General features: G+C 39.1%; 1 protein-coding gene across 2 annotated transcripts in view; it reads right to left on the reverse strand.

Annotated features, from left to right (window-relative positions):
* The window catches only part of znhit6 (zinc finger HIT-type containing 6), a 43,803-nt gene that overhangs the window by 16,396 nt on the left and 1,315 nt on the right, over nt 1-26,092 (reverse strand). For both annotated transcript variants that reach the window (XM_085437133.1, XM_085437132.1), the window contains exons 3-7: nt 23,949-24,055; nt 23,754-23,839; nt 18,854-18,957; nt 2,235-2,303; nt 1,968-2,048 (exon numbers count right to left, since the gene is read on the reverse strand). In XM_085437133.1, coding sequence (XP_085293259.1) covers nt 1,968-2,048; nt 2,235-2,303; nt 18,854-18,957; nt 23,754-23,839; nt 23,949-24,055 — 447 coding nt within the window. The remainder of the gene's footprint in view (nt 1-1,967; nt 2,049-2,234; nt 2,304-18,853; nt 18,958-23,753; nt 23,840-23,948; nt 24,056-26,092) is intronic.

A 26,092-nucleotide genomic window follows, 5' to 3' on the forward strand; every position in this document is an offset into this window, starting at 1 on the left:
TTGTTTTCTTTCACCTGGAAATCACAAACAAAAACAGTAATGTGTGTGTGTGTGTTTTTTTTTTTAACAGTTAATATAATGGCCCAGAAATAGCAACTTTGTAATGATAGCTCTGCAGTGCAACCAGTTTACATCATCCACCCAGGGTCCATTGTACAAGAAAAGTAATGATAGTTTTTGTAGATCAAAATAGGTATTAAGTATTGTCAGAGTTCAAAAAATAATGAAAATGGTGAAAGCAGTTTTAAAAGCATGATTTATAGCAGGAGAGCTTTTACAGCGTATTAAGACCCACAGTCAAAACCATGGTTCTATTTGAACACAAGACTCTATTGTGCTGTTCTGCTGTAGCTGATTCAGACGCTTAATGTGACAATTTACGAGACAATTTTGGGCAATGCAAAAATCTTGTATACAATGCATTACAATTTTGAAGCAGGTCAAATTGGATACTTGACATTAAACCATTAAGTATGAATGCCACCATCCACATTTCAACTATAATTACTGTGAATGATTCATTTGGCTTCCTTTTCTCCGCTCTCTTTCTCAACTATGAGAATCTACGAACAAAACACTACTTCAAACTCGCTGCCAACAATAAAAAGTGCTCATTAAAACTTTTCAACAGAAAACAAAGGGCTGAGCAGCAGTCATTATCCCCGAACTTAGAGGTCTTTCAAGCCATACATCAAAGAGGTGTTAACTTCTAGGTCTATTATCACATTGTTATGTTTTCTATTTTTATTCATGGGTTTAAAAAAAAAAACTAAACTAATCGGTGTGAGCTGAATTTCTATTGCTGAATGAAACGGATTAGTTTATGATTTCCAGCTTTGCTGCAAGATAAAGCTGGAGTTTTAGCAGATTTATAAAAATCAGTAACGCTAAACACAAGGGATCACATACCTGAAATTACTCCCAAGATCACAGAAATAGTTTTCACTTTGACGGCAAGTCACTAGTACTATTCCCAAATGAATCAATGCACAGTTGCTGCTTGTCCACACTGCCACAAAGCAAGGACAAAGTTTTATCTAGGAGCACATTCCAAAGCAAGGAAAGGTACTAACAGCTCACGGGAACTAGATTACTCGAATAATTGTCTACTAGGCCGGGCCATTGTAATTCAGTACTGTCAAAGTTGTCCCTTGACAACTGACAGGGAGTACTGACAGGGTCCAGACAGAGAGAGCATATTTCTCCCACACTGGCTTCTCTTAATTGCTCCCCATTAAATCCAGAATCAAATTTAAAATCCTTCTCCTCACATACAAGGTCCTGAACTTGTGGGTATTTAAAAGTAGAACAGAAGAGGCACAGCCTGCAGCCTTCATGCACCTCTTCTGTGGAACCAGCTCCCAGTTTGGCTTTGGGAGATAGACACCCTCTCTACGTTATTCATCTCTGGCTCTCCTGCACAGCGTGTATTTGTCCTGTCTTTCTCCCCCATTATTCCAAACTGGTTGTGACAGATGGCTGCCCCCCCCCCTCCCCAAGCCTGGCTCTGCTAGACGTTTGTTCCTGTTAAAACAGTTTTTCCTTCCCACTGGCACCAAGTGCTTGCTCAAAGGGTCTGATTGCTGTGGGTTTCTCTATATTATTGTAGGGTCTTTACCTTGTTGTAAGGTAAACAACCCTTGGCTGTAAGGTGTGATTGTTGTTGCTATATAAATAAAACTGAATTTAATTATCCTACAGTTTTAAATGTGTACACAATATGTACACATGAACATGTTGGTTTTCCTGTTCTAATGATGAAACTTTAATTAGACACATTTCTGTGTGGCTCTGTTAGTGTCTCAACCTTCACTTAGAAGTGGTTTCCTTTTACAGACTCAGTTTCTTGAAGCAACGTTTAGAGCTTTTACATCATTTTTCAAATAAATATCTCAGCTTCTAAAAACAAACTGAACCAAAAAAAAAAACACATGTTCTGTTTTCAAATGTGAGGGGGGAAAGCTCACTTCTGACGTGTGACAGGGTCCGACTCTGTAGGGTGAATATAAGAAGTCAAGATCTGCTTCAAGGTTTGTTTGTCAGACACCCTGCAACAAAAATAGGCATCGTTAATAGAGAGGCAAATGCAAGAGAAAATAAAGGATCAATAATGGTCCCAACTTCAATTCAATATCAACACACTTTGGTTTCAGGGCACACTTAAACGCTAAAGATTTAGAAGAAACTTTTGTGATACACTATTGAAGAAATGTAATTATTACTTGATTACTCACCTCCTCTGAGTGAACTCTGAACTGCTCTGAGGAAATATGAGCTTCAGGTGCCACAGAAACAGTTTTTCTCTAGAAGAGACAGAAATGCACATTTTTATTTGCAGCTCATCAAAAACAGTGTTTTCATATAAGGTTATTGTTATTCTCACTGTACTCAATTCACAGTCAAACACAAATGCCCTTGTTTAATTTCAGAGCACAACATGGACACGGCTCTAATCTGTCCAAGACAATACATCTGGCTGCTTCCAAGATCCTGTCCATCTGTGTGACTGCGTGCAAATGAAAAAACCAAAAAGAAGAAGAAGAAAAAAAAACAGTCACCATGGAAACCGTGACATATACACTCAATACTAGGACACCAGCTGGCCAATATCGCATAATAATCACTTCTTCTGGGGTAATGCTTTGGGCAGTAACTGTGAAATGTGGTCGGGTTTTCTGGGTTGCTGGGTGTGCTCTACAACCAAACAATCATTCCCTAAGCAGCTGCAGTATTCTACTACTGCCGTCAGATAAAGCCAACAAAACCTAATACATCAAACCGTTTGGGAGATAAGAATAACATGATGTATGATGATCTATTCCTTAGTAATCTCTTACAGAATCTTTTGGTGGATTCACAACACTTAATATTCCACATAGCTATTTCGTCAAACTATAGCAGATCATACACCAAGTGATCATCATAAAATAAATATAATGCTGCAGAGGAAGAAAGGACTAGAATAAAACCTAATGGCACAAGCAGCAGCATGCTGTTCTCTCCAGAGTCATGCCACAGAATAGTGAGTGCTAAACCTAACTACAAGGACTTGTGTTAACCAAGACCACAGAGTTTGCCATGAGTAGGGTGGAGCTGAATCATCAAACACTTCTACAGCAAAGCAGAGGACTAAAGCCTTAACAGATCTTAAAAATGAAGATGAAACATTACCCTCAAAAAGTCCCAAAGCATAAATGTAAGGAGAGCAAAGGAGACCTTGTTATTAGGGCTTTGCTACTCACCAAGATTGACTTGGAGCACATCATGGAGGTTTGTTTTTGTTACGAGCACCATCAGTGCACCAGCACGTGCATCAACCTCCTATTGTCTGCCATTCTCATCAACCTGCTCTTTCCTCTGATGTATTCCTACCTGAGTGGCTGCAGAAGGCTCACTCGCAACCGTATAAAGCCAGTGAAGCTACAGCATGGAGGTTGGTAAGTGGTGTCTTGATCCCTCTTATTTACTCCCTCATCTCCATCACCAACAGCATCATCCCTCTGCTGGTTTTACAGTTTCTGTTTATTAATAACAAGTTGAGGTGGGAGTTACTAGCAGCCCTATACAAGTAACTCTAATACTTTAGCCTACTGATATTAGCTTAGGGGAGAAGCCAGAATCTGACGGTTTGTAGTCTTATTCCTGTTATTGTTTCTTTTTGCTGGGGCTCCCATCGCCCTTATTTGTATTGTTTGTTATTGTTATTTGTAACTAGCTATATTTTCAATATTGTAGGATTTTATATGTTAGGTTAATTTGAGCCATAGAGGTAGGCACATTAACAGTTTTAATCACCAAACTGCTGGGCTTAGGGGTTGCTCTTGGATGGCAGTGATGACAGGAGCTATTGACAGTGGTTTAAGAGAGGGTTATCTACAAAGCTTATCACTGCTCAGGGATAAATAAAGGCCATCTTACTGCATACTGTCATGTTATGACCTTTTGGCCAGATTGTCCACTCAATTTCAGAACAACGAAAGCTCAATTTTAAAGCCAAGCCAGAGAGATTAAACCATCTAGAAAAAAGCCAGCATAACAGTGTACTGTCAGTGTAGACGATGGAAGTCATCCAGAAAAACTTATGAAACATCTGCTGATATCTGGTTGAATTCATTGTGTACATCCACAAAAAGCAGTAAACCTCAGCAGCAGCCCAGATGATCACCAGCCTGTACACTAAGAAAATCGACTGAGCCATTACATTATTAATTAAAGAAGTTGATAGAGTACTTCAACTTTTACTGGAGTATTTTTTTTTTAACAGTAGTATCTGTACTTCTACTCAAGTACAGAATGTCTGTACTTTTGCCACCTTTGTACAAAATAGAATGAATAAGGAATCATCTGCACTCTACTGGGAACAAAGTGTCCAAATATGAGAGCTTGAGCTCACAATGGGTTCACAGCTGAGCAGTTCACTTGCTGAAGACACATAGGTGAGTGACAGATAAAACAGGAGAATATTGTGATTGTGGACTAAACTCTCCATAGGTAAATGAAATTATGTCCTGTGAACAGGATAAATATTTAAATGAAAGTAAAGCGGAACTTTAGCTAGTCTGTCAGTTAAACCCAGAACACAGAATAAATCAGCAGTTTAAATTTGTATTTTCAGAGGTAGGAATGAGGAAAATACAAGTTCACTACATTTTATTTGACCATACTTAAATAGTAACAATGCAACTAGCCTAACAACAAAGTTCTGGTCAAATAAATAAATTAGTAGTAAATTAGTAAATACTTAAATAAACTGTATATTTGGATAAATGTCCAAACCACTGACACGTCCTGCTAACTAAAAATCCAGGCAGTGTTCTGTTGTTGGGTCCACATGGTAGCATTATACCATAGATGGCTTTTTTCTCCCCAATGCAAACAGAAACAGGATAAGGAAAAAAAACAAAAAGACCAAATGTGTGTATTTATACACTGAACAAAAATATAAACGGAACACTTTTGTTTTTGCTCCCATTCCCCATGGGATGGACGTAGAGACCTAAAATTCATTCCAGATACACAATATAACCATCCCTCCCAAACAGTGGTCACAAATCAGTCCAAATGTGTGGTAGTGGGCACATCTGCTATATTGAGATAATCCATCCCACCTCACAGGTGTGCCACATCAGGATGCTGATCTGACATCATGAGTAGTGCACAGGTGTACCTCAGACTGCCCACAACAAAAGGCCACCCTGGAATGTGCAGTTTTTTGCGCTATTGGGGGTCTGGGGACCCAGAACCGGTCAGTATCTGGTGTGACCACCATTTGCCTCATGCAGTGCAACACATCGTCGCATGGAGTCTATCAGATTGTCAATTGTGGCCTGTGGAATGTTGGTCCACTCCACTTCAATGGCTGTGCGAGGTTGTTGGATATTCGTGGGAACTGGTACATGCTGTCGTATACGCCGGTCAAGCACATCCCGAACATGCTCAATGGGTGACATGTCCGGTGAGTATGCTGGCCATGCAAGAACTGGGACATTCTCAGCTGCCATCTGCCCTGAACAATGTGAACCATGATTCATCCGTGAAGCGCACACCTCTCCAACGTGCCAGACGCCATCGAATGTGAGCATTTGCCCACACAAGTCTGTTACGGCGACGAGCTGGAGTCAGGTCAAGACCCCGATGAGGACGACGGGCATGCAGTTGAGCGTCCCTGAGATGGTTTCTGACAGTTTGTGCAGAAATTGTTTGGTTGTGCAAACCAATTGTTCCAGCAGCTGTCTGGGTGGCTGGTCTCAGACGATCTTGGAGGTGAACCTGCTGGATGTGGAGGTCCTGGGCTGGTGTGGTTACACGAGGTCTGCGGTTGTGAGGCCGGTTGGATGTGCTGCCATATTCTCTGAAACGCCTGTGGAGACGGCTTATGGTTGAGAAATGAACATTCAATGCACGGGCGACAGATCTGGTTGACATTCCTGCTGTCAGCATGCCAATTGCACGCTCCCTCATTGCTTGTGGCATCTGTGGCATTTTGCTGTGAGACAAAACTGCACATTCCAGGGTGGCCTTTTGTTGTGGGCAGTCTGAGGTACACCTGTGCACTACTCATGATGTCAGATCAGCATCCTGATGTGGCACACCTGTGAGGTGGGATGGATTATCTCAATATAGCAGATGTGCCCACTACCACACATTTGGACTGATTTGTGACCACTGTTTGGGAGGGATGGTTATATTGTGTATCTGGATTGAATTTTAGGTCTCTACGTCCATCCCATGGGGAATGGGAGCAGTAACAAAGGTGTTGCGTTTATATTTTTGTTCAGTGTATGTGCGCACAACACTGAGTAAAAGGTTGAATTTTCACTTGGTTGTAAGGTGTGGGGCAAAGTGAAGGCCCCAGCAGTGATTTCCTACTTTGGAAGGCATCTAAGAAATCCACCCAATTTTTCAAAGAAATTTATGTGTTTGCTTAGTTTGGGCCAAGTTTCTTGTTTAGTGCGTCAGACTGACTTGCACAAGTGTCTGTGTGTTTCCATGTGTAAGCAAATGAGGGTGGAGCACCAGGTGTGATGCCATTACTCTGTCATTATGGCAAATGGAAATCATGTCTTTCAATGGAAAAGAGGCTTGCCCAAATATGCAGGCAATTGGGTCAGGCCAGGCCAAAACGCATACCTGTGAAAGGTGCCATCATTATTAATCACACACACAAAAAACAAAAACTGGAAAGAGCTGCATATAAAAGTCAAAATCGATCACGCTACCTAGACCTTTAACAGTTTTTACTGATAGCACTGGAACAAGACTGAGTTTTAACAAGATCCAACAAAGCCTATGATCTAATCTGGGAGTAAAACAGCAAACTCACAATTCAGATTCAACTTACTTTATTCTCACTCTGAAAACTCACCGTCTTGGCAAAAAGTGTCTTTTAAAAAAAAAACACCCTGATATGATATTCAACAGTCTGAGTAGCAAAGACGGATATTGCAGCACAATAGCAGATTTAGGCGAGCAAATAATTGGAGGATTTTTTTTCCTTTGCTCACATTAATATTTGTGAACAGACAGTCACTCCAACTAATCACCGAATTGAATCTTTGCCTTGAAGAATACCATAAATACATAATGTGTGTGGAAGGGCTGGGCGATATGGCCTAAAATCCATTTCGCGATATAATTTAAAGCATGTGCGGTAACGATATATATCGCGATATATTCTTTTCTTCTATATAGCGTATTTTCCACACTATAAGGCACATCTAAAATCCTTTAATTTTCTCAAAAATTCAGAGTGTGCGTATGAATTCTGGTTGTGCTTACTGACCTCGAACTGATTTGGGCGTGCAGAAATCCGTTAAAAAAATGTTTTAGTACTACTTTGGTAAGCTACACTGCTTGATGGATTGTCAGAGCATTACGGCTGCCGTAGTGAGGAGCTTCGCAGAGTAATCTGGGTCCAAAACTCCGTCCATTTCAGGTCCCAAAGTCAAACGAACACAGAGTTAAAAACGGTCTAAATTCTTTCATCTTTAATAAAATTATCAGCGTTGCTGCTTTACCAGGTGTAACAATTAAGTTTAACATCCAGGCTTCCACGAAAACAGAATTTATTAAATTTAACAGAGTTAGAAGTTAACAGGAAGTTAGCTCGCTAGTTTACACCTAAACATTTCATACCATGTTCTGACAGAGATTTTTGAAACTAATTAAAACGTACAGCTCTGCTACCACTTCCAACATAAATGAAGACAGAAAACTAAACAGCAATGGCGTTTGCAGGGTTACTGAAGTTGGACTACCTGGTATATAATGTTGTGCTACGTGATTGCTAGCAACACAGCTATGTTAGCATAACATTAGCACAGTGAAGCTGAAGGATGAACGCCAACTTTTTTCCACTCGATAAAAGTTAACGTGAGGGATTCTGGTGGTCAGGGACAAATGCAATCGCATAGCAGGATGCTATGCACGGGCCAAACTTCAGTCAGGAGAACAACTGAGATTATTCATCCACAATACGAAGTTAGTTATTAATATACTGCAACAACATGGGAATAGAACAGCTGCGAGAGAATTCAACATTAATGAATCAATGTTACGGAAGAGGAGGAAGCGCAGTTTTTGGCTTTCCCCGTATTTCAAAAGTGCTTCATCTCTTTGCTATGACTGTCGACCTCCATAATTTGCAGATGATAATGGTTGCAGCCGCTGCGATGCGCAGCTTGGTGACATCATCAACATGCACTATCGCGATAGAGCGGTATAGTCAAAATCTCCATCGTTGGCCAAATTTATATCGTTTCTATCGTATATCGTTTCTATCACCCACCCCTAGTGTGTGGTGTGTGTATATAATAATGTGTGGCCTTATAATCACTCTGGGGTTCGTTTGATCCTGTGTTTTTATCTTTCAATTTCTTTTTAAACTTGTTTTTATATGAAAACCCGCTAAGCAGCATAATGAACGAAACAGACAATCCAATAATCAGGTCCACTTTATGCATTAACTGGTGAGGTTTGAAAAGAAAGGTCCCGTTTCACATAACTATAATAGTCCCTATGACTGCAAGCTTACTTTTCAACAGTTTATGTTGTACAAACTAGTATGTTTTAAGCATACTGAACCTTTGCTATTTGAGGTTTGGCTACTGCTTTATACAGAGTCTGAGCAATTGTCCTGATGTGTGGAGGACACTACGAATGAAAGCATGATCGGGGGAGATGGATAAATTCATTAACCAGAGTACACACTGTTGGTTTAGTAAGTGATTGGTGTTGTGTGTGCTATCCACAGCAGTGAGCAGAAACCCTGACTGGTGGTCTGGCAGTCGCAGCAGAAATCCATCTGGCTGGATTAAGGACTGGACCGATCCAACAAAAATGTCACTACACGTGAAACCATGTGTGCTGTGTTTCTGATGGTCAGAGGCAGATGCCAGGATCTGAGTGGCAAGTGGGTGCTAGTAAAATTAGATGACAGGATTGTGGGGACTGTCTATTAAGATACAAAAACTAAAGTCAGAATTCAAAGCGATAGTTGTGTCCGCAACCTCAAAGGGTGGAGCGACAGAGCGGCTGATGGAAAGAAGGCAAAGAAAAGAAAGATTACATGCAGCCGCATCACAAGTGTTCTTATTCGAGTCTCTTACACTCTAGCTGTTTGACACCCTGCACAGGACTAACCTTCCCAAAAAGTCATGAACACAAATATGTTAACACGTACAGGCCAGACTTTGAGTGCGACTTTGGCTTATGTTAATCTTAAATCTGACACAAAGGACAAAATGTGAATCATGCTGTTAGTGTTGCAATAGGCTGCTAGTAAGAAATGCCCAATAAAACAATTTAAAGCTAAATCTTTATCCAGTTGTCTGTTATATATAGACAACGCTGGCTTATCTCTCGAGATAGGTGCCCTTTTTATTTATTTATTTTTGTTGTTTTTTAATGACGTCAGTGTTGCATGGTCTAACAAACAAACGTGCATTGCATGAAAATGGTCAGGTACAAGGATTGAACTGAAAAATGAAACATTTTTAAAGAACTTCAGACAGTCTGGTGACATATTGTTCAAGACTACAATTACAAGAAGGTCTTTGGAATCACAATATAACAAAATGGCAGGTGGCTCAAAACCTTACACAGTGTGTGTGCGCGTGTGTGTTTGTTAATAGTTTCATTTATAAACAGGAATCATCGCAATAATAACCGAGTTCTTCTGGCAAAGTACAAAACTATGTGAATAACGAGTGAACGCATGTAAAGCTTTTTACCCAATTCCAACATTTTACCCAAATGCAAGTTTTTCATGTCACCTGCATCTATAGCACAATCGAGTTTCTGGTCAATTTGCATTTTGGAATTTTGCCCCTAGTCAAGAGACTGATGTGTGGCCCTCGGATATGCGGCCAACTGTGATGACAGTGTTTGTAACAGTGATGCAGCTTGCCATTCTGATGTAAGGTTTGCCTCGGATGGCGGCAGGCACAGATTCTGCTCTGTATCAAGCCAAGCCAGCCAAAAAGCTGTCGTTTGGAGTCTAAAAAAAAAAACACAGACTAAAGCTGCTGCTGATTGTTTCACTTGAACTTGGAAAGCACAAGTGGTAATGCAAATGAGAGTGAAGTGATGAATAGTCGTCCCCTGCCATGAAATCCTGCTTTAATCCATTTGTGTACTCATTCATCACATGCAACGGCTCACACATCACTTTGGTTTCTGCTAACCTGCGATGAATATCACTGCCACATTACGGCATTTTCAAAATTGCATTAATTGGTCTAATAGAGTTACTAAAATTACAGCCCTTTTCCATACTCTCAGTGTGGCAAACTTCAGCTGCGACATGTTCTGCATGTGAATTTCCACTGCACCTTCACAGCAAGGGATCGGTGATATTTTCCACTGTGCACGGCAAACAAATGCTTTATCCCGCTGAGAGCCAAGTCATCGACGGCATTACTAACCAGAGAGTAAATTTAACCCTAGGCAATCATAATATGTATATTTTGTTTTTTAGTGCTGGCAATCGGGAACAAAGAAAATTATTCTTCAAACTGGGACTTTTTTTTTTTCCAAAAACACAAAAATAAAGAGACTGTTTTGCCATTCCCCAAGTATAGGGTTAGGGATACCACCAATTGTAAATTAGACCTCTGAGTAGAGCAGGGCGATATGGCCAAAAATATTTATCACGATATATATTTGAAAATTTGCGATAACGATATAACCAACGATATAATTGATGCGAGACAAAATACAACTCCACAACATTACTAGCGCAAAAAGACAACCTTCCATTTATTTTCACTTAAACAAGAAGCTGGTTTTTATGTACATTAAAGCTTTATAAAAATGTAACAGTGCAAATGCAAATTCCTTGCTGAAAGTTTAACCAAAAGGCATTTCCAGTAGAAATGGGCTGACATATCCTGAGCATAACCATGTATAATATCCACTGAAGTTAAAAAGAGGTGCTTTGCAACATTAAACTGCAGTGTGCAGTACGCATTTTTCGGACCATAAGGTGCACGGGATTATAAGGCACATTAAGCGAAACAAAGCAGTCAGATAAATCAAACTTTATTAAACTCATTCTTCTTGCTTCCTCCACTTCTGTACCATTGATTCATTAATGTTGAATTCTCTGGCAGCTGCTCTATTCCCATGTTGCTGCAGTATATTAATGACTAACCTCGTATTGTGGATGGATTATCTCAGTTGTTCTCCTGACTGAAGTTTGGTCCGTTTACAGCATCCTGCCATGCGATTGCATTTGTCTCTAACCATGAAGAACCTTCACGTTAACTTTTATAAGTGGAAAAGTGTTAGTGTTCGTCCTCCAGCTTCACTGTTTATGTTATGCTAACATAGCTGTGTCGCTAGCGATCACGTAGCACATCATTATATACCAGCTAGCCCAACTTCAGTAACCCTACAAACGTCACTGCTGTTTAGTTTCCCGTCTTCATTTATGTTGGAAGTGATAGCAGAGCTGTACGTTTGATTTTTTTCAGAAATCTCTCAGTCAGAACATGCAATATCATGCTTAGGTAACTAGCGAAACTAGCGAGCTAACTTCCGCTAGCTTCCTGCTAACTTCTAACTCCGTTAAATGTAATAACTTTTGTTTTCATGGATGCCTGGAAGTTAAACTTCATAGTTACACCTGGTAAAGCAGCAATGCTGATCGTTTTATTAAAGATGAAAGAATTTAGACAGTTTTTAACTCTAAGTGATGCTGCAGTGTTGTTTGACCTGAAGCATACGGAGTTTAGGACCCAGATTACTCCCAGATTTAAGAGCATCTTAGTCCGACAAATATGACAATAACAACGGCCGCTTGCATGTTCTGCAGAAAAATGTGCTTTGTTGTGTATCTGATGGACAAACACCAAACCAGTTCCACATCACGGAAGTTGCACCATTTTTACAAACCAATTCTGGTTCATCTGTTTCACTCAACAATCGGCCATGTGCGTATGAAAACAAAGGCACTGCGCATGCGCGTTTTACTCCCATTCTATCGCGATATTTCATTTTCCTATCGTTGCCTAACATTATACCGGTATTACCGTGAACGGTATAATATGGCCCAGCCCTACCTCTGAGGGATAAAAAACTACCTCCACTATTCATAGTTTACACGTGATGTCACATCATTAGACGAACATCCACCCGCATAGCAAGAAAAAAAGTATTTTTGCTGCCTGACAGTTACAGTCAATGTAAAAAGAAAGTACAGTCACTTCAAGCTCGTTTTTTTGTATCAGAATCTAGAAACAATGTCAGGTCTTAAATTACAGAAATACAACCTCAGATGAAATACAAATTGTGACATATAACACTATGTCATTAATTAATTTAAAAAGTCGAAATGCAGAAGTACTGCATGAAAAACTAAGTACACCCTTACTGCTTCCATAAGAATTAAGAGGATAACCAGCATCCAGGTGCATTTTAATCAAATGGACTTGAGTAACCGATCATCAGCAAGTGTGAGCACCTATATAAAAAGCAGTTTGCTGCTCGTGAGCATTCAGGTGTGTGTTCATACTAGGGCTGCCACGATTACGTCGACTAGTCACGATTACGTCGACTATCAAAATCGTCGACGACTAATTTAATAGTAGACGCGTCGTTTGAAGCTTTGTAAGATCCCAAAAGACGCAGGAATAAGTAGTAGGATTTAGTGTAATAACGGACTGAAACAGAAGATGGCAGCACTGCATGTACAAGGATACCAGCTGCCGTTAAACTCCGAAGAAGAAGAAGCTCAGTTTCCAACAATGGCGGTAGCTAGTTAGTTTTAATGTTACTCTTATTATTCTTTCTGGGTCACAAAATAAACGTTTAACATATTTTCAGATGAGAATGTAGCTGTATAAACTTCAAAAATCTGCTCAGTTTATCAAGACACCACATATTTTCAAAAGCGCTCCGACGTTTTCGGAGACGTCTGTTACGTCGTTAGCTAACTGGGGTTACAGGCTCACTAGAGCCGGTGAGAACACCGGACTCCCGGCAGATCGTTTTCAAACCCACTGCTGTCTTTTGCTACTCAGGTTAAACATGATATATAAGTCACTTAGATAACTTAAAAATGTTATTGTTTGGCTTTTTTCAGTATTTTATTTGTTCCTGAGTAAATCGGTTTGGCTGAGATTAAAGTTATAGTTTTTACACAGCTGAATAAACGTCAGGCAGACAACTGATTATCAGAAGTGTGAGATGCTCGAGAATATACTCTGGTGTCCTGTTATATTTTAGATGGCAAGGAGTTTATTAAACTTCACCGAAACAATCTGCAAACTTCATTAAAATTTAATAAACTATCATCTTGTCTTTATTTTTAGTTTGCACATACCATAAACACTTAAAGCTGTAAGCCAATGATAGTTATATAAGAGCAGATGCTGCTGGTGCAATAAGCTGTACGTTTTACGTCCAATGGATGATGATCTGATTAGTCGACTAATCGCAAAAATAATCGGTGACTATTCGACTATCAAAATAATCGTTTGTGGCAGCCCTAGTTCATACAATGCCATCAATGATCTTAAAGAATAAATTGTTGCTGCCCATCAATCTGAGAGAGGTCATAAAGTCCACCGTTGTACAGTGAGAAGTATTACGTGTGAAACATTCATCACAGTAAATCCTACCAGGTGCAAATTCACCCCAAGGTCAGACTATACAATGCTCAGAGAAATTCCAGAACACCCAAGTGCTACATCAAAAACAATAAAAACAGGTATGGCTTGTTGGGAGAAAGCCTCTTCAATCTAAAGAGGACTAGATTTTTTTTTATGAACTATTATATATTTTATTTATAACAGGTTTAGTTTTTTCCATTTTAATTAAATAAAAATGCCAGGGAGTTTTTAAATACGATACACCATCGAGCCACCTGACTTAACTGATCACAAAGAGTATAGCACTGCAAACAAACCCTGGCATATCGGGCCAATCATTCTTTGTCCACAGTAACTCAGGTTATCATTGATAGGTCAGTTACACTGGACTTGGTTTATAATTAGATTTAAGTCATATAACCTTTCAAAGTATTGCTGTTCCAGACAACTGACTACTGTGACCCTCACCCTCATGTCCTTCACCTCCCAGACAGCAGCATAATTAACCCACCCAGAACAAAAACAGTCTGTACTTTGGTGCACTTTCATCTTACTAGCTCTGCAACAGCAGGGATGTTTCCCTTGGAAATGTTGGGTGGAGGAATACCAGAGCTGCTTAAAACTATCTTAACAATATCTAAAGTTAAGCTTATAACTCCTCAGGAGCCTGCACACTATTGTCACATAATAACATTTAAATTTTAAAATAAAATCTGTAATTTCCACTTCCTGTCATATGAAGTTAACCCAGCAAGTGCTCCAGCTCAGTCGAGCATTTCGTTTACGTTGCATAGCACGTCACCAGCTGCTCATATCTCCTTCTTGTGTGCCTTCATTTTCTGGTTGTCTTTTCTTTTTGCCATCAAATTACAGCTGTGGATCTGTCTATGGACCTTGTCAAATCATCAGTAGAATAACACTTAGTATTATGTTGTTGCTGTTTTACATTCCCAGAGATAACTTTATAACCATCAATTTAACTTCCAATCATGCTACAGCCACACTGAGGAAAACAGTGGTTGGAGACCATGGCATGACCAAAACTTAAGCAAGTGTGCAATGATGTAATTGCTGCAAGACAGTGACTTAACTGCAAAATAACATAGGCACTTGGCAACTTTTTATTTATATATGATTATAACCAGAATACAACCCATTCAGTTGAGTGACCTATTGCAAAGAGATGAGTCACAGACGAAGGAAAGACGAAGGACTGGTTGTACGAAAAGCAGTAACAGACAAGAAGCACCCAGAGTGCAAACCTCAGCCAAAACAGCTCACTTTCTGGGAATCATTTTCTTTTAAGAGAATAGCATTATTTTTTTATACATTTGTTTTCTTTGTTCTTTTCATATAAACCATAACAAAAATTGTAATGCAATAAAAACAAGCACAAAGTGCAGGCTTTTATTTTGTAGGAGTAGTTCATAGAGAAGAGCGTGGATATTGATTACTATATAATCTATTAAAAAAAATAATAATAATAACAACCAGCCGGTTCCTTCGCTTTTTTCTTGACAACACTTTCTTTAAAAGGCATAACTAGGGCTGCTCAATTAATCGAATTTTAATCTAAATTACAATCTGGGCTTTCAACGATCATTAAAAATGACTGAGCCGATTATTAGCACCTCCCTCGTACTTTACTCTCGTGTTGCTCCGTGTGGCAAATCGATTCGAACACTTGTTACAACAATTAAGAGGACCCGAGGGAAGCTCGGAAAGCTAAGCAGAAGTTATTTGGAGAGGAGAGTGACTGCCGTTGGTTGAAAAGAGAGGTAAAAAAAACTTCAGTGGTGTGGAAACATTATGGGTTCGCGGAGTCAGACGTGGATCAATAGTGTGTAAACTTTGCTACAGTGTCATAGCTGCACCACAGAGCAACACTGCAAAGTTCACTAAACATAGAGGTTTACATTTTTCATTTATTTCTTATATTGCAAAAATTTGCACTGTTATCAGTATTTGCACACTATTTTATATTATTTTTGACAATCTTTAAAGTCATTATTCAAAACATTGTTATTGTTAAATAAATAATAAAAATCTCAATTGCAGTGAAAATAATCGTGATTATCATTTTTGCCATAGTCGAGCAGCCCTAGGCATAACACATTTTGGGGTCAACTTGAAAGAAAAGGCAGACCCTAAATGTTAAAGTGAGATCAGAGAATATGACATTTAAGTTTGATGTTATTTGACCTTGAAGCAGTCATATTTGGATCCCCTCCATTCTCCACATGCCCCTATGTTGTCAGTACAAACAATGGCAGTCAGGAAGAGGAAGTTTTAAAGCTCTATATAGCACTGTTATCACTATGACCTTCAGATCAATCTATGGACCTTGAAGGAGGAGGTCAGAGGTCAAATGTGACACAGAATTGAAATATTTATACTATACTTTCTATATGTTATTAGAATTCATTCTAAACTTTTCGAGCTATCGTGTTTACAGACACATGAGCTGCCAAAATCAACCTCCTTGGTGAAGATAAAAATGCTAAGTAATTTGAATGGACTTTCTTTAACGCAATTTAAAAAAATTAAACAACACAAGATATGCCAAGCATTCAAAATACCTTTATAGTACATTAACTGAGCCTACAGCACATATGGGATACCACTGCTTTCGTCTACAAAGCTATTATGTTATCTTCTACTGTCAATAAGAAACACTTCATTTTGGATTTCACTGTTCAACACCTGTCAATAACTGGGAGCAAATATAGGACCACTCTCACCCAGAAAGCTGGGTTAATTAAGGCTGATTCTCCCAACCCAATATATGGGAAAGTAATACACAGGGCATGAAAACTGCTGCAGCTCATATTACTAATCATCCCAAGTTATTATAGAAATATTTTCAGTTATTACATGCAATAACTGCTTCTGCAATGTGTTGTCCAGTCCACTCAAGTCATCTGTGAGGAAAATTCTCTGACCTGCCAGGCTGAGACTGTAGAACACATAATTCTATCCTAATACAACTACACCCAATGTTCTGCCAAATGCCAGCTACTATCCTCTGAGGACTGGAGTGAGAGGCAGCCTCAAGTTTTTTCTTTACTGTTCTTGCCTTGTTTTTTAAATTAGTCATTGGGTAAGAGGTGGAAAGAAAGTAGCTGCACAGCCATTATTTTGCATACAAACATGTAATCAAAAAGACACGTGCTCCCAAGCTCACCGCATATACATGTACACTCACACGTACACACACCACCACCAGGCATGAAAACCCTCCAGTCAGCTGTATGCCAGTAATGATCCTTCTCTGGCACTGTGAGTGCGTAGCATGAATATGTCGCTAACCAGCTGCACTCACACTGTTCACACATCTGCTTTTTATATTATGTACTTGGTACATTCTGAAACAAATTCTCTCTCAGCCCTTTGCCATTTATTTATTATATACCTTTACCCCAACCCTTGTGTCTATTTGGTAGCCTGTAAATGGTGCAGTGTTGCGGTTAGTTGAAAAATCTAGTGAGACAGTTGGCTGGTGATTCCTCTACTGATGCTAGGCTAACAGGACGATGAAAATATATCATATCTGTATCCTTCAGATAAAAATTTGTGCAAACAAAAAAAACCCTAAAACATCTGACAACTGTTGAACTGAAGACACAGAGTATGAAGCTGGAGTCTGCCACAAGAACCTGACAAAGCTGATGTGATGTGCTCACTTAAATCAGCACCTGCAGAACACCAGACACAGACATGACAGAGCAGTCGACTTTACAGATGGAAAAGAGGGTGGTGAAAGGGAAAGTAACAACATAAAACCAGCTGGAGGGAATGACAAAGGTTTCTTTTAGTGGCAATCCTGATTGGCACCTAATGTTGTCCCTGGGCATTTCAAGACTCGTAAAACTTTAATGTGCAGTTCAATAACAATTTCCCCCCCTCTTCCACTTCTTTATTCTTCCACTGTGGGATTAGAGAGCCAGGGCCAAACCTCAAAGAAATTGCAAAATGAGTGGCACAAGGTTGTCCAGGGAGTTAGAATAGCTGCCAAAAATGACAAGACAACCAGCGCATTTGAACAAATTTGACCAAAATAAAAAAAAACAAAAAACTAAATACACGCTATTTCTAAAGAAAACAATAAAACCTTCGTGTCTAAATAACTGCAAGTCTGCAATATTAAATAAGCTGAGACTTTTCTGAAAGTCTCCCTGCATGCCATTTGGTTTTGGTTTTCCACTGTGCAAAGCACATCGTACCTGGCAAAAGAGGTACTGCTTCAGTCGAGATTCTAAACCATGTAAGCCAGAACTAAAAGGCAACATGTAAACACTGCAGGCTGCTGACAGGCCAGAAAGAAGCGACATATGTGCAACATAGGATGTGCAACATGGGACATGAAATTACTCAAACCTTCCAGTTTTTTCCTTTTAGCAGTCTTTTTTTCCTCAGTTCCTTCAGCCTTTACAAGGATTTAAAACCATCCTACCATGCCCCTAAACAGGAATGGGTACTATGTAAATTACTGAGTCGAGTTGAGCCGTGTCATGCAATAGAAGCTGGGCAAGAATGGAAAAAATTAACTGCAAGGTGTCCACCAGCATGGACTATGATGCCACTGATTCTCTGCAACAAGCTGGCATATGTGTCTGGCAAGCTCTAACATCATGGTAATCATCTCAGCTCATGTCCCATTTAGTATATTATAAACTCCTTTATTAACGATTTAAAGACTCTCGTGGGGAATGAATCTTTCATACACATGGTTAGAGATTCAGGATTCATCACCATGCACAAGACTGCCATGAGATAAGCGTGTGAAAAGCCAAGTCTAGATAAAACACTTCACGAGAGTGCCATCCTGTGGTAAAGTAAAACAGCACTAATCAGAAGCTCATTTTGCAGCAGATTAAGCAGGGCTTTACCAGAAAACACTAAAGTGCTGTCTTAGACAGTATGTTCAACAGTGCCTGAATGTCTTTGTAAGGCTTTTCATGGTATTCCCCTGAAAGAACTCTAAACACTTATGTTACCTATTAATATCACATTTGTTTGTGTGTCAGCAAGTTTTATTTTCTCTGGACCCTGTATAGGATGTGTGTGGGAAAATCTTCATCCTGTACATCCTTTATTATGGTCAAGATAATGACAGGGCCTTACTTTACAAAATGAAGAAAGTTACTAACTTACCTTAGATATATTCCAAAATACACTGACATTTAACTCCATCCAACAGAATTCAAAATATAACATTAACAATAATGATATTTTCTGCATTTGAGCAGGTGTATGCTTACTTTGTAAGGAAGAAGGTGGAGTTTTCTCTGCTCTTAGAGAAGGTGATGGGGAGGAATCTCAGGGTGATGTTCATCTTCCTGGCATTAGAGGCCAGTTTCTTAGACTGAAGAACAGAAAAATAAAGATGATATAGTTTCATTGTAAAGTTAAATTAATCGTGTCAATCAGCAATAACTATATCATTAATTTATTGCCATTTTAAGCACAAGTAGCAAAAATTATATGTGGTCTTTTTCAATACATTTACAATTTAGAATACAAAATGTAAAGACAAAATAGTCTTTGCAGCCCCATCAGTAGAACAACCCTGTACAGCAGTGACTCCCAAGCAGGGGTACAAGTTCTCCCGTGGTACTTCTGCAGGTTCAAATTCTGCTAATAATCGGCTCAGTCATTTTTAATGATCGTTGAAAGCCCAGATCGTAATCGTGATTAAAATTCGATTAATTGAGCAGCCCTATCTAACCCTTTCACTCCTTTGATTTTTACCTCGTACTTTTTTTGTCTTTCGTCAAGTCTGTCTTTGTACGGACCTGCCGTGTTCTCCTTCGTTTTGTACACAACCGTTTTTGGGGCAAATAAAATGTAAACATGGTGCTGGAAATGCTAGCGCTTGATGCAGTGTTTTGAATTTGCTGCCACTCGTACCTAAAATGCAACGCGTGAAAGTCACGTGGTCTGTCAATCTCTGTTTTCATAGAGAAATATAAAGCAATGAGGGGTCCCTCGAGGCATTATGAAGATCCCAAAGCAAGTAGAACCAAACAGCTAGTAGACTTTAAGAAATATCTCTGCAACATACATCTAACAAAACAGCTGTCAATGAAACAGGAAATGGTGTTGAAGACAGCCTCTATTCCTAGTAAATAACAGATACGTTGGATCCTAGGCTGACCTTCCAGTTCTGTGAAAAAGTCGTTGGGGCAAGGGGGTATTGTCACGGTACAAATACATCCAATTACCAAACATCTGTTTTACGCCAATAACTACAGCTGTGTGAGTTTCATTAGCAATCAAACCAAAGATGGCCTGAACTCCTACTGCCCTCATCTAAATTTGAAAAGACAAGCATTTCCTTTCTGGCTCCTTTATCACTTCAGATTGGCAGTAAGAGACAGTAAAAAAGATTGATTAAAAAGGTGCAGATATACAGGGCCAGTAACAGATTACCGCACTTGCAATGTTCTGGAGAAAAACCCAAATCCCAGAGCTCATCATGCGCCAAGCCTTTATCTTTCCCTGAGAATAAGCCTCATTATTTTGATTGATCTATAACAGCTGAAGCAGTGACTGCTTCCCATAAAAGAACACAAATTACTTCAAGCTATCAAATGCCACTTGAATTGGGCTGCAGTAAAAGAACAGGTAATAGCTGGTATGAAGTATTACACAAAAGAATGTCAGTGGTTTGAAGAAAAAAAAATGTTTAAATTGCGGAACTGCAGCCACAAATTACACAAGCAAAGCAATAAAAGCACAAAGAGAAAAACACTTATGGGATATTGGATATGTCTGATGTGGATCTGACACTATTATTACTTTAAGATGTATATATCATATCGGTACATTCATCGACCATTTTCTTAGGTACACCTGTTGAACTGCGCATTGACCCAAATATATAATCAGTAAATCAAATCACAAGTACAAGGCAACGAAATGCAGTTTGCATCCATCCAGAAGTGCTCTAGCAATAATATAGATATATCACAGAATATGGGTCTATTATAGGTAGAGCTGGGCGATATGAGATTTTTTCATATCACGATATGTTTTTTTCATTTCAGGCGATAACGATATCTATCACGATATAAGCCAAATAACTATATTTGTAAGATTTAAATGTGCCGTTGCTCACAAGTAAAATGTGAAATAATCAGCAGCTTGTTTTTATTTAAATATTTATTTCCCATAATAAGTTCAACAGGGTAGATGTACTTAAGGAACATGAGACTTTTTCAGATAAATAAAGGCAAATATTGCAAACTACACAAAAGGCAGCCGCTAAAGCGTTTAAGTTTCAAAATAGAACAAACAAAACAGACTAAACTGTCAATTCCACTTAGAAACAAAATATTAATTCTAAAAATAAATCTTAGTTTGTTTTACAGAATAACAGACAAAACTGACTAACTTTTGTCAATATCAAATAAACTGAGAACTAAAAGGAAATTCTCAATCTCTCCTTGTTGTATAGCTTAGCTTTTCAAACAGTTTTAACAGTTACTTTAGTCTGACAAAAGCCGAATGACGAATTAGCGCTTCCAGTCAGAGACTGAGGCTACGTCCACACGTACATGGGTATTTTTGAAAACGGAGATTTTCCGTTTTCGTTTTAAAAAATAATCCCGTCCACACATAAAGGCAGAAATGAAGGAAAACGCTGCTATGAACATGCCAAAGCAGCAGGTGGCGCTAGATTCCTAACCGTGCAGAAATGTTGGCCAATCAGAAGTCTAGAAGCCTCGGTGGGAAAAAGTAAACAAAGCTGCGGCATAGAAGCAGAACCGAGTCGTATGTGTGGACGGACAGTAACTGTGTGTATATGTAAGCATTTAAACACTGCAGAGAGTAGAATTAACAGTAACAGTATTGTAGAAATTCATTTCACCGAAACAATAACGTGGCGCACAGTGTGACGCATGCACCAGTTTATTGTATTTCCAGACTTGCTTTCGGCACAATTTACAGTGCACGCTACTCTGTTTTTTGTCAGACTTGAAATAGCCGAAATACCTTCACACTACGGAACTTCTATGGCTCTTCCGTTCGACAATCTCTCCGGCATTGGAACCATCATCTGTTTTCTCTTCGGTCACGCTCGGTTGATTTTTCTAGTCGGCACACTCATTTCCTCCATTACGCGCTGGCTCCATTACGCGCTGGATGCTTCCCAAACAAACACACGTGCGGCTTGGCACTTGTGCTGTACGTAACAAGTCACGCGACATGACGCTGCGGCTGTGATTGGTTCGGCTCTGCGCTACTTAGTTTGGATTGGCTGACCTTTTTTTTTTTTAATTTTTTTTATTTTAAGAGGACAAGAGCGGCGAGGTCCATCGCGATAGCTTAATTTCTCTATCGAGTAAAAGTTATATCGCGATACATATCGTTATCGTTCTATCGCCCAGCTCTAATTATAGGTATGTTACAATGTACAATGGAGGTTATAAATATGGTTAAAAATATGAAAACTATACAGATTGTAGATATACAATTGCGAGTATTAATAAACAGTTGTAAAAACTATAATTATTGTATTGTACAGTATGATTGTCTATCCAGCATTTACAGTAGTGCAGTTGAGATCATTGAGATGGATATGGATAAATTATGCAGTAGTTAGTTATATAAAGTGCAAGTGGTTGTAAGTTCAATGGTTCAGTGTTATTATTGTATGTATGAGGGTACAGTTGGCCATTTGTTTGTTTTGTCCAATGTGTGTGTGTTCTGTTATGGGCGATCGTGGCTCAAGAGTTGGCAGTTCGTTTTGTAATCGGAAGGTTGCCGGTTCGAGCCCCGGCTCCGACAGTCTCGGTCGTTGTGTCCTTGGGCAAGACACTTCACCTGTTGCCTACTGGTGGTGGTCAGAGGGCCCGGTGGCATCGGTGTCCGGCAGCCTCGCCTCTGCCAGTGCGCCCCAGGGTGGCTGTGGCTACAATGTAGCTTGCCATCACCAGTGTGTGAATGTGTGTGTGTGAATGGGTGGATGACTGAATGTAGTGTAAAGCGCTTTGGGGTCCATAGGAACTAAGTAAAGCGCTATACAAATACAGGCCATTGTGTGTGTGTGTGTGTGTGTGTGTGTGCGTGCGTGCGTGTGTGTGTGTGTGTATGTTCAGTCCCTGCGTTTAATGTGGGTGCGATGTCAGGAGGCATGGTGATGGTGAGGAATATCAAATGAGGATCTTTACATGTGTGTATTGCTGCTGACCATGTGAATTACTTTTTGAGCCAAGTGTTCCCAGATGGCTTCTGATGGCTGCTTCCAGTAGCATAATGAGCCATGTCACAAAGCTCAAATTATCTCACGCCAATGTCATGATGATGAGTTCACTGTACTCAAATGACCTCCACAGGCACCAGATCTCAAATCAATAGAACACCTTTGGGATGTGGTGGAACAGGAGATTCTCATCACAGATGTGCAGCAGCTGCCTAATGCTACAAATTATGAATCAGAGTTGGAGGAATGCTTCCATCACCTTGGTTCAATCTGGTACTAGCAAAGTGTATTTAATAGAGTGTCAACTAAGTGTATGTGCTCCACACTTTTAAAGGGTTTTGGCTTTTCTACAAGGTTTCACCAGGGGTCATAAACAGTTCTCCAACAAACTGTGCTTATCTGTTATTCTCCTCATCAGGTAGCTCCACATGTTTGATTTGGCAGATTTTTGACAACTGTCACACTTCCTTATGAAGGGATTTGGGTCTTCTCCCAGATTTAAAAAAGGGATTTTTTTTTGCTTGTTAGGTAAATATGTAAACCACTACACTATTGAACCAGTCTATTAGGACAAGATGAATAAAGGTATATGGTTCTAGTAAGCACCATTATTTTAAATAGCACATGTCCTCACCAAAGCAACCCACCCTATTTTAATTTATTATACTAACATTTAAAACTCATATTTAAATCTTTTTTATGTTTGTAACATCATAAAACAAATAAAGGTATACATCTCCCCCAAATATTTTATTACTGGGCTTACTCTGAGGGGCAGAACGAGTTGAATTCAGTGGAAATCTAAGCTAGAATGGGCCACAATTATTAGTGTTTGTTACTAAAAACAATACAAGAATTTATCTGTACTCCATTCTGAATTCATGCTCACATATGCCCAAAAATTTAAAACAAAACAACATTCAACACACTAAATCTATCAACACAGGGCTTACTTTGACAGTGACACGAGGAGCCTGGACGAGGTTGTCTCTGGTGGCACCATCAGCAAATCGGCCAGTATCCTCCAGAAACCTGTAATCTACAGTTGAGACAAAGGGCCAATGGTAATTATGAAAATGAGAAAATAGCACATTTCTATGATAACACACATTAATAGAATGACTTATACCAGCAAAGAGGCTGCTCACCACTGAGAAGTGCCATTTCATCAAATTGTGACAGTGTCACAAATGCTGTTTTATTTCTAACGCCACTGCATCCTGAAACTTCCTTGTGCTTCTTCACACACGGCAAGCTACAAAAGATAAACGGACAGTCATGGTAGGCAGTCATTTCCTTATTCAATTCAATTCAATAAAACTTTATTGATCCCAAAGGTTGACCCCGAAGGAAATTGAGTTTAGGTTGGAATGATTAAGCCAGTTCACAAAAAAGGGCACTGTGTGAAATGTAAATAAAAACAGAATGTAGAATTGTGCTAGTCAATGTAAACCATAAATCCTTGCCTGAAAGGGAGCCAAAGAAAAATGTTAAAAACAAACAAACTGTACTGTTTTTTTGTTTTTTAAAATAACCCAAAGGAACATTGGGTAATACTGCCTGACGCGGGATGTTTGACATTTTTAAATAATACAAGATTAAAGATGATTTTGGTAGTCAACTAACCTGTCAATTTCTCTTTGATCATTCAACGATTATTTCAGTATCTCACCTGCTCAACTCTGTGAATCACCCTGTTGTCTCATCCAACAGCAAATTAAAATAGTGACCCAGGGAACACATGAATTCAACTCAAAAGGACCGTCAGAATAAAAGTAAAATAAATACAAATATTAAGTCCAAAATAAGAAGTTTCCAAAGTTTACAGATAAATCAGTTCATGGATTCACAATTGCAGTGGACATGCTCTGGAGTGAGGCTTGCTCTTATCTTTGAGATGATGTTCCCAGCTGCAGCTGATAACCAGGCTAAACATGCTCTCTGTCATGACTTCAAGTGTTGTTTTTGAAAGATCTTAACCCTTTAAAGCTTGTACCATGAAATAATTGCCAGGAAAATCCTAATTTTTCAAAAGAAAAAAAAAAGGAGTATTTATTTAACCTTCTGACGTTAAAAAATACAATAAAAAAAAATCTTAATTTGTATAAATTAGTTTCGATTTGTATCATATTTGCTACACGTTTGGCATTTGTTTAAAAATATATTGTGCAGTTTATTTGGGGTTTTTTGGGAATTGAACTGATGATGCAGAAGTCTTAAAAGCTCATGTATAAAAGGAGATCTACAAGGCGTTGGGGGGTTAAATATAAAAACTTACACTCCTTCACACCAAACACAAAAACCTTGGGATTTCACCTGAGCATGACTAGGCCAGTTTTCGCACTCTTGCTGAAAGACGGATATCTGGCCCAAGTCATACCAGAGACTGTATTCCTAGAAACTATGTAAAAGGAATGCTGAATGATGCCCAAAACAACAGGCAACAATACGAGAGTGGAAAGCACATTTGTTAGCCCCCGTCAGATAAATCTTAAAGAAATGTTTAGCAATATAATTTTTGTACTATTCAGTATTAGAAGGTGAAGTTGTAAATGCTTTAGCATCGACAGAATTCCAAGAATGGGCAACGGACCATTGAGATTTTGTGAGGCATGCTGTTCTGAGGCATGCTGATGCTGGACATGAATCAAAGGAAAGTTCAGAAAGTAAAAACAAAAACACGGCCATCTGTCAGTCATCGATAATATTTATCTGCACATAAGGGTAGAAGATGTGGAAGATTGTAATTCTTAGGTTACCGGGTATTTTTTCCTCTGTTTTTTAAATAGCGATGGAAAACAAATGGAAGACAGAATTATGCTATCCCAGTGGAGCTTTAACACTACAAACACAAAATTGTCTGTGATGACATTGTAAATGTTATGTCTCTTTTTTTTCCTGCATGAAATCTTGGACCTAATAAATTAATAAAAAAAGATTGTGCGATGTGATTAAATGAACAGTTAACTTCAAAAATGTTGGAACCATTTTCCATCAGTGCAATGGCCAATCTAGAAGGTAGTCATTTCAGCTTTTTGCCAATGACAAAAAGCTGAAACTACCACAGCACTATTAATTGCTTGGCTGAAAAAATGGGAACCTCTGGTGTTATTGGCTATGGGTCAGACTCTGGCAACTAGTTTACAAAGGACTGCCATACACAACCCGCTAACTCTGTCATGAGTTTCTTTGGACAACTTGTCAAAATGTCTGCTTCTCAACTGCACTACCTTAAGGGAAAAGAGGTAATGACAAAGGTTTCAGAATTGGGGGTCCATTCACAGGTGCAATT

This window comes from Copadichromis virginalis, linkage group LG17 (genome assembly GCF_057382275.1).
Source record: "Copadichromis virginalis isolate Kocher_CV1m ecotype Utaka linkage group LG17, C_Virginalis_male_GT1.1, whole genome shotgun sequence".
NCBI classification, from domain to species: Eukaryota; Metazoa; Chordata; class Actinopteri; order Cichliformes; family Cichlidae; genus Copadichromis; species Copadichromis virginalis.